General features: G+C 43.4%; 1 protein-coding gene across 1 annotated transcript; it reads right to left on the bottom strand.

Moving 5' to 3' along the window:
• Positions 1-3,329: 3,329 nt before the first annotated feature.
• FAM89A (family with sequence similarity 89 member A) lies at positions 3,330-9,585 on the bottom strand. Its single transcript, XM_065057729.1, has 2 exons — positions 9,263-9,585; positions 3,330-5,328 (listed from the first exon to the last, which is right to left on the bottom strand). The coding sequence occupies exons 1-2, from the start codon at positions 9,512-9,514 to the stop codon at positions 5,170-5,172; spliced, it is 411 nt and encodes a 136-aa protein (XP_064913801.1). The 5' UTR covers positions 9,515-9,585; the 3' UTR covers positions 3,330-5,169.
• Between the last annotated feature and the right edge of the window lie 547 nt (positions 9,586-10,132).

Below are 10,132 nucleotides of genomic sequence, written 5' to 3'. Positions count from 1 at the left end.
GCAAAGCTGATTGAGGAGCTGGAGTTGCCAGGATGACAGAACAGCCAGTTAGGAAGCTTTAGAACACAGTTTAGGGAGCTTTGAAACTCCCAGAAAATGTTAAAATCGATAGAAGATGATTTTGCAAGTATGACAGAGCTTTTAACAAGTTTGCTAAGAAAATAAACAAGTTATTGCCTTAGGTAATGCAGCGTTGCCTACAGTTAAATTTAGTAGCTCTGAATAAAACCAACAAAGATACCAGTGGGTGGAAAATGTACTTCTGCAGAGTTGTTTTCTGAGAAAATGCATGGACTATATGAAAAGGAATATGAACCTCAAACTGCTGTGGTAATCTCTACAGGCAGGCATCATGAAAACAGAAGTAAGTTATTTCGACGTGGCTGAAGGACACAAAGCTGCACGTTGGAGAAGACCAGACCTGTTGATAAGGTTCCCTGCTAATCTTCCCATTTCACATTCCTCCCCAGCAATCAGCTGAACGGAGTGAGGAAATGAGAACAACTCAATTCCTCAAACAAAATTAATGGCTTTAGTGAGGCAGTGAGGGCAATATGTTCTTCCTGGTTAAGCAAAACTGTGTACCCGCAACACATTACTGTAACATTCAAAATTCATGAGAAGTAGAACATGCCCAGACTTTGAAACAGGTTGAGAAAGGACATGAAAAATGTCCCAAGCTGTGAGCAGCAAAACGAATGAGACGCAGGATCTTAAGCAACTTGCATCCTAGGACCTCAGCATCTCCTGAACTGCGTGACCCTGCATCCTGCAAAAGCTCTGTGACATCCCTCACCACAACACTCGCACCTTCCAGCATCCCATTTAGTCCCAAAGGCAACACCTGGGGTCATCCCTCTTGCTGCATCCCCCTTTTTCATCCTCGCTCACTAAAAGACCCGCTGAAGACTCTCACTTCCTTCCCACAGCACCCAGCACTGCTGGCAGCCAGGTGAGCACCCAGCTTTTGCTTTCTGGGTGGCCAAACAGAAATTAAAATATTAGATTTACCTGGTATCCTATCTGTAGAAAGAACAATATCTTTCCTCTTCCAGCTGCTAGTTTTTACAAGGTTTAGAAAAAACAAAGCAACTTTCCAACTTCTGTCGGATGTGGTTTATAGCAAAGAGAGTGACAGAAAATGGATGGGCAGTCATTGTGTAAACTTTGGTTCCTTAGGAACTGGACTAAATACCGGGCAAAACCATAGGTTAGCAAGTAGATATTAAGTCAACTTTTTAATAAAGATGCTGGTGGTTTTGCTGTTCTCCCTGTTGCATTTAAAATTTTGCAAACCATGTTATTTATAAGAAAATGTAAACTTTTTTTAAAAAAATAACTTATTTTAGAAATTTGTGCAAAATTATTTGGTTACTTATTATTATGAACTTAATTATTATTTACAAATACAGTAATATATTTTTTTGTAAACCTTCTTCCAGTCTTTCAGTTTCACGTGACTACACTAAATTTTGTATTAAAAACCCAACCCAAGCAAGTATCTGAAAGATGAGTCCAAACTACCTGGGCAATTTGCCTTACTTTTATTGGAAAACTATTTCTGTGAAGCATCACTGATCTTTTTTACAAGTTATTAAAATGCTTGCCTACTCTGAGTTTCACTGCATTAAAAAGTTGTACTTTTGAAAACATCTGCAGTGTGTATTTGAATACAACTTGTATGTTAGCACAGGTTGTTGGAGATACCATGCAGCTCTTACACAGTGTTGGAAATGAGACCGAGCTGCAGCTCTGACTTGACTTATAAAAAGATTCCTGCTTCAGAGTTCATTCCCACTAAAATCAATAGGGCTGGCAGTGAATTCACTGGGAGCTGAAGCTGGACTGAAATGTCCATCTGTTACAGCTGCCAGGGCATGGGCCACCTACCTTTTTATGATGCCCGTTTCTCAAGAGTGAAGCACTTCTTCCAGATCCTTCTCTTTTTTGTAGACTAAGACCATTTCAAATGAATGAGACTTTGATGTAATTATGACTGTATGACTCTGCAGTTGTCATAGCAATAAAAAGAGGATGGCACATTGTTAAACCTTCAAATATAGTTAGTGCAGACCTAATAATCCATTGTTTCTAACCATTTCACCCTATTTGTAGGACCTTTGCAGAAAGGCCAGTGAGGAGTCAGCCACGGTAACTTGCCTTCTGAACCTCTGTACTCCCTGTGTTCCACCTCTGAGCACCAGGAGCCCAACTGTTCCTCTTTCCTTGCAAACTTGCCTTTTCCTGCACAGCTCAGGGTGGGCTGGCTGTGCTGCGTCAGACTGAGAGAGTTGTGTTATGTTCTCTTGGTCATTAAGTTTTCAAGAGTTTCTCTTGTTACAGCCTTAAAAAGTATTTGTAAAAGGTTATACGTAATTCGAATTGGGGATTTTGGAGTGAAAAAGGGAAAAGGATTATTGTTGGTATGTGGTTTGGACCAAGGGTGGCAAGCTTTTGTAGTAACACAGCTTGTTCTGTCATGCACACAACCAAACTCTGACTCAAAGCTGCATGTAACAATTACTCAGTATTTAATCTCTGCTTTCCCACCAAGCACCTCTCTTTCAAAGCAATTTCCCTACTTCATGCTGTTATAATGTGGTGAAGAGATACAGCTCATAACCAAAACATCAGGCATAGAAATCTGCCTCTGGAACAACTGCTTGACATAAGAACAAATTTACTGTTTTTAAAACCTTTGTCTATGTAGCCAGGGTTCACTGCAATTGAATTTGAATAGGAATATTGACTATAACTTCTCTTCCGTGCAAGAAGGTGGTATTAAAAGGGACAAGGTGATAACAACTTAGCAAGTCCTAAATAATCCATCCTTTTTCCAGTGCAGATGATGCTGTGGAGTGATGCCTGAAGACTTCTATGCTTCTCTTGGTACAGCAAACACCAGGCAACCATTCCACATTCCCCAGCACACGAGCATGCTGCATTAAAAGTAGAAACCTAAATAGTTTTGCCTTTTACGTTTCATTTATCTAAAAGAAAGTACTGTCAATTTTGCTTAAGTCCGTTCTCACCAGTGGGACTATTAATGAATGGCACCATGTAAGAATTTGTAAAACAGGATCTTTAATTCTAGTAGAGACAGGATTCTCTACGTTGAATTCAAAACTAAGTCAAATCCAATTAAGACAGAAGTAGGAAATTCCCATTCCAAATACAGGTAGGAAGAAACTTTTCTATTGTAATCTAAAGATCGCCTGCTTCAATCCAGGGGTGCTGACTAGTCATAGGGTTTTTAGGGGGAGGTATGGAAAGGGGTGAAGGTTTGGAGTCACTGAAATAGTAAATAAAAATACACACAACATTAAAAATTTATGCTAAACATCATGCTTTTTATTTTTTTGAGAAAGAGCAAGAAAATAGCAGTACTTCAACAGACTAGAAAAAGCCTCAACTAAATACCAAAAGCACAGCAAATTATATTAAAAGCTGATACATTCTTAAGTCAAAGCATAGAGTTGTGTGTACATATGCATGTATATATACTCATATATATGTCTGTATACACACATACACACTGAACTTTTTAAATATAAAAGTAGCCATTTGGATTATCTGTGTTTGCCTTATCATTCATTTTAGTTTTGGGCAAGTGAAGTTATCAGACCAGAATTAACATTAAAAAAAAATCCAACCATTGCCACAGACTAGATTAATAATTTATACACATACACACTTACAGCACAGTCTTCACTGTTGTGGCCTTTAAATTCCACTAAGTAAGCCAGTTTTAGAGGGAATGCACAAAAACTCCACCCTGGAAGTCTCTTGACTTTTATCACTGCAACATCCTAGCCTTTGCTAAAAACTAAGAGAGGAGCTACCCCAGAATGTGATCTCCAGTTCTTTCCGTAAACTGTATGCATGCCAGACACGAACCATGCAAAAACCCTTTGAGATTGAAGCCCTTAATTATTAGCTTGTGTCAAGATTCAGGCACTGTGCTTTAGAATTAAGAAATGAAAATCGCTTTGGGAGCTGATTTAACTTAGAGAAGGGTGAAGACTCATAGTTGGCAATTCTCATATTCCAAGCTGATTAAGCGTTACATTTACACACTATGAAATAATAAAAACTTAACTGAGTGCTTTAGTAAGTTCTGAAAACAAAAATAAGTTATACTTCGAAGAACAAGTTAGTATAAAAAGTTTTAACATATGCAAAGTATGTGCTCAAAATACTTATTTTGCATTTTTAAAAAGAGCTGTAGTCTACCTTACAGAAACAAAGTTCACCCAGTATAAAATATTGCAATTTGTCCCATTTTGTCATATGAGCGGTTTCCTTATTCTTCATATGATCGAGAAAACTTGCACAAGAGTTCATGTTATTCCAAGCCACATAGTGGCAGACAGACTAAGTTTGAATCTGTGCTTTTACTATGCAATACAGTAAAAGCTAAGCAAACCATTTCAGAACAGAGTTTAGCAGGTCAAAGCGCTATGTTGATGCAAGATATCCAGACAATAGTATAAAAGTTAATGCCAAGTGGCAGTACCAAGAAAGTGAATTAGATCAACAGAAAAAAACTGCTGATAACATTCACTATCACACGTGCAGCTTGTAAGCTAGGAATAAGGAAAAGTCAAAATTAGCTTAAGGATAAAATTAAACCATGTAAACAATCCACCCAGTACAAAACTGGATGCAGCTGATAAAAGCAGAACTAGCTTAGTAGAGCTGAGGATGTGCGTGCATTCAGATGCCTGTTCAAAATGCAGTTATCAATACCACTGACCAGAAAAACCCCACCTATAGCTATTTACACCACAGCGGAGGCTTCCCTCCCCCCTTACAAAGTTATTACAACTCAGGAAGTCACTGCTGTCTTCTACGATTAAATTCCAGTTATAAACTACCAACATTTGTAAGTTGAAAACACCCACCTTGCAAATTAAATTGAAAACTCTTGTCAAGCATGTCTGAGGACTCTTCAAGTTAGAGTACAGCACTTTCCTCAAGTGGTATTTGCATGAGTAACTTGTACTAACAGCCTGTTAAAATAAGTGGATTTAACACAACTCGGGGTAGCTGGGTGTTCCTCCTCAGGCAGAGAGATCCGTACAGATTCCAGTCGTTCTTGCTGAGGTATGTTACAGGGAGAGAAGGACAAAAGAACCTCCGTCAGCCTGGAGGTGAATCTTCCTGCTTCTAGAAGTATTCCTCCTCTTCATCAAAAAAGCCATTTTCCAGAGCGTACGTGCAGTCTGCGTTAGAGTCAGCTTGACAGGCACCTTTATACTCTTGAATCGATTCATACAGGGAGTACAGTTGACACAGCAATGACATATCTAGCTGCCGAAGGCCAACCTGAGGGGTGAAGAATTCAAACAAACAAAAAAACCCAAAATGTATTGGAATTGTGATTTTACAGGCAGTATAATGACATATATTTTCTGTTACTAAACAAAGGCATCAAGCTTCTTTCTACCTTAAACAATTATGAAATACACAAGTATAATTCATTTTCAAAGGTCCCCACAGCATAAATTGGACACAAGAACAAGGAACAACGTGATGCAATACAGCAGAACATGGGCAAAGTGTACTTCAAGACCGTTGTATTACAATGCCTTGCTTCACTTCCAATAAGCAGTTCACTCCTGTCCAAAGCATTACAGATAAATTCATAAACTCTACATTCCTCATTGTGCAAGAGACATACTTTTCCAGTAACACTGTGTGACTGTTACGCATCTTTCTTACGCAGTATTGTAGGCTCTTCAGTTTTCTTTAAAGTAGTCTGGTTTAAAAGTTGCAAATGGAGCTCTGGCTGGCTTTCCACTTCCCAGACAACTATCTTCTACTATAATTATCTTTTTTATATCCACATATATAGGCAACTGACAAGGGTAGGTATGTCTAGCACAATACAGCGTGCCACTTGAAGGCAGCATAACTAGGGCAGATGTGAGATAAGGATGTACACTCTAGCCTGCAAATCTTCAGGATGTTTCCATGTGCTACTCAAGCATAGGCCTGATTTATAATTAACCGCCTAATATTTCAGTCCCCAAACTTCTAAAATATTAGTTCTAGGGCTAATTAAAGATTTGGAGCAACAGTTTAAAAAGGTTACCTTGTAGTCTGCATCTTTGTGTCAGGTACAAGACCAGTACATTGCACCACAAAACAAAATAAAGGTAGTCATTTAACTCAAAGCAGTTTCCCTCTCTAGCAAGGAAATGGAGAGTTCATTTGATATTGTCACCTAGACAAGTCAGATCAAATTAAATCTAGTGTTTGTCTTGCAGTAAATTAAAACCACTACCCAATTTAACATTTTCAAGAAGCAACTATTTCTGCCTACGTTTTCAAATAAATGTTAGGCTGACAGGCTGTTCCTAGTTAGCCTCAGTTTCACCAAATAAAAATTTTTGCTACAACTCATGCTCAGAGAGGGAATAAAAAAAACAAACAAAAAATTGTAATGTTAGTAGCTTTTACCGCAGCCTGAAGGGCAGGCTACATTTCACCCAGAATGAGAATTCTTGTCTCAAAAATCTCTCCTAGATTCTAAGGACAGATACACTCAGCACATGAGAAAACCACAAGAAGCTAGCATTAAGATCTTCTGGCATTGCTGAACTATCCTACCAGCTCCTTTTTCTAAAGATGGAAGGAGAGGAGGGTGGAAAATATCACACATATCACCACAACAACTTACCAACTGAGAAAAAAAGAATACGGCGTCATTCAGGACCAACACATACTACTTGGTGAGGTTGTGAAGCTGAGACATGATGTCCCATACAGACCAAACACGAGGACTTTAGGACAAGACATGGAACAAGATGTGGAATGCTGTGCCAGCTTCCAGGAGGTTATGGACAAGCCTTTCCACCACCTCAGATCTATGCTGCTTTTCATTACCCATCTCTGTTTTCCACTGTAAAATGAACACAACAACTTTCTCTTCCCTTGTTTAAGCATGCACTTGGCAGGAAGCAAATGCTACTCTTCCTTGCTCTCTATTCTGTAAGAGGAAACCAGCACTTGTGCAAATGACCTTCTGCAAAAATTTGTAAAATGAAAGCAACCAAACAAGACTGCATGAGGGAAAATACAAGGGAGGTGTTTGTACCATATCCACCTCCATCTAGCCCTGCTGAAGTAATTTCATCAGACTTGTTAAGCTAATGACTGTTTACCTGCCCAAGAATAAAGTCTGCACATCAGCCTTTGGAAGTAGCAGTGGATGAAGTTTGGCTTGCCCTTCCTAAACAAACTGCTTGCCTTGGGTGAGAAAGGATGCTGTGAAGTTGCATCTAATGCTATGACATGTGAACAGGAGACCCACCAGGTAGACTTACATGAGAGCTAAATATCTGAAGGACAAGACTGCAGCGAAGAACTATTCAAAGACCAATTAGGAGTGAGTTGAGCCAGAAAACTCAACCTGTAGACGGAAGAACTGTTCTTTGTCTCCTGAGGAACGCAGGAGAATTTTCACCAGCAACTCCCCCATTTCAGCTCTGTAAAGCACTTCAGTGCTTACTGTGAAGATTCTACACCAAGTTCTACACCAAGCGCAATCTCCAAGATAGAAATTGCTCAGCAGAATTAACTTAACAGGCCGTAACACCACATAGTTACATTTAATATCTTTTCTGTAGCTGTCAAACAATGAAACACAAACAACAGTCAATTGAATAAAAGCAGCCTCTAGCTCTTCAGAACTTTCAAGTCTGATCCCTGAGGTAGCAAAAGCCTGAAGAAATGCCCAAGCCTGCTAGCACAAGCATAAAGATTTTAATTCCAGCCAGATTTTAATTCTGCATTTGACCCCAGAGTTTTATCACAGCACCTACAAGACAACCTATAACGCACAGTCCCATGCAATCGTCTCTGTTCCTTGGGATCACAGTTCTGAAGTGACCTCTCCTTTCCTCCCTCCCCCTCCAAGGCATCTAAATCCACCACTTTCTCATCTTTCAAAACTTCTATACGTAGCACCTTGCCTGATCACGCAGGGAAAGATGCTCCTGTGCATTTCTTCCTCATACACCATCAAAAATTTAAAGCAAGTTTATTACTCAATAGAAATGCTATCTCTGCTGCAAGAAAGCATGTTCAATATAAATAATAAAGTGCTATTATCTATTTGATGAATGGCAGCGTATTAATACGTGAGAGTCTAATTTGTACAGGCCACAAAAAGATACATCTGGACCCGAGGAGGCTGTTGCTTTAAAGCCTTTGATGTGTTCAGAGGTATTTTTTTCTTCAGAAGTGTTTTATCAAATTATCATCAAGGATAACAGAGTATCAAAGGGTAAGTCTAGTTGCCAAATTACTTTAACAAGCATCCCATTTGATTATCCATTAGGAAAAATAGATTAGACTTTCATAATGAGTTATCCTTGATTTTTTTGAAAGGATGAAGACTCCTAATATCATATCCTTGCTTCCCCTTAGCACGCTGCAGAAAAAAGCCCCAGGGCTGATAGCCACTTTTGCTTCCTGAACTTCAACACAAACTGGCAGCTCTATTAACGTGATTTTAAGATAATCTTATATTGTATTTAAACTACTTGTTTCAAGACTCATGGCAGACTAAGATTTCAGCAGACTACATCGTCCTTCTAAATCCACCGAAAGGTATTTCAACAGAGTTTCTTGTGCTCCAACACCTTTTTACCACGAGAAAAAGGCCTTAAAAAGGGCAATACCATATTTTGTATGTTTTAGAATACTAAGTGCACAATGCCGAGGTCAGTATCGGTCTTAACAACTGCAGCTGGCACTAGCAAAGCACCAACACACCGGTTAGCGTTCAATCAAAAGCCGTACCAGGTGGCCCGGGGGAATTTCACTAATAACCCTGCGCTACAGAATCAAAACAAAGTCGTGAAGAAAGCTATGCTTAATTGCACCTCACCTGTACTGAATGAATCCCTGGCGATACTTTTGTCTTTATTTATGTAACCGAAGCCTTCTACAATGGATGTGGGGCTCCCGTGGGTGCCGCCGGGCGAGGCTCGTTAACCGGCTCCCGGCCCGCAGACCCCCAAGCGCCAGCACCGGCCCAGGCTGGCGGGGCCAGCGCTGCTACCGGTGCGTGTCACGGTACCCGCACCGCGCAGCACCCGGGCCGGTTACGTGGGGCTGCACCGCCCGGCCCTGGGCCCGCACCCACCCGGGACGCCCGCTCCGCCACGACCGGCCCCGGGGAGGCCCGCTGGGCGGCGTCGGCAGCGCCCCCCGCCACCGCCGGCCACGTCCGCCGGCCCGCCCCGCTCACCATCTCCTTGCGAAGCAGCGCCAGCGCCGCGTCCAGGTTGGGAGGCTTGGGCGGGCGCGGTGAGCCCCGGCCGCCGCCGCTCAGCTCGTCCTGGATGCGAGACTTCTGCGCGTAGAGCCGCTCCAGGTCCCGCCAGCGCCCGCCCTGGCCGCCGCCGCCGGAGGAGGAGGAGTTCAGCAGCCCGCTCAGGCTCTTGGGCAGCGGCGGCAGCCCCGCGCCGCCACCGGGCCCCAGCAACCCCGGCCCGCTCATGCTGCGGCGGCGGCGACCGACGGAAAGAGCCGCCCCGGCCCCGCTGCGGGAGGTGCCGCCCGGAGCCCGCCCCGCCTACGGGCCGGGGCGGGGGGGGGGAGCCGCGGCGGGCGGGGCAGGGGCGGAGAAGGCGCGCGGAGAGAGGCTAAGGGGCGCCTGGAAGGCAGGAGGCTGGGCCGCAGGTGCCCGCGGGTGCGGGGCGCACTGGGGGCGGGCCTGGCTGCCACGCCGCACCGCACAGTGCCGGCTTTGTCTGAGGCGCGGCACGGCACAGCAGCGTCCCCTCGGGCAGGGCCCGGCCTGCCGCCCGCCTCAGCCAGGGCGCTGGGGCCAGCGGGCCTGTGTTCCGCAGAAACGCCCCCGCGGCAGCCGCCTGCCCGCGGCTGGGAGAGGCGGAAGGTCCCTGCGGGGACAGCGGAGCGTCCCTGCGGGCACGGCGGAGCCGGCGGGCTCGGGGCAGGGATGCCGGAATGAGCTGGGGGGGGATGAAATGCAGTGAAAGCAAGCGCGAAAGCTGATTAAATGCTCCAGGAGGAGGTGGCCGGTTTTTCTGTGGCGATGGTGTTATTTCAGTCACCTGATAACACGACAGTGCTCTACCTATCAAGGTGTTAAGCT

This window comes from Columba livia, chromosome 3, assembly GCF_036013475.1.
Source record: "Columba livia isolate bColLiv1 breed racing homer chromosome 3, bColLiv1.pat.W.v2, whole genome shotgun sequence".
Lineage (NCBI taxonomy): Eukaryota > Metazoa > Chordata > Aves > Columbiformes > Columbidae > Columba > Columba livia.
Note: the sequence above shows the minus strand (reverse complement) of the source record. Positions and strands in the feature narration are given on the sequence as shown.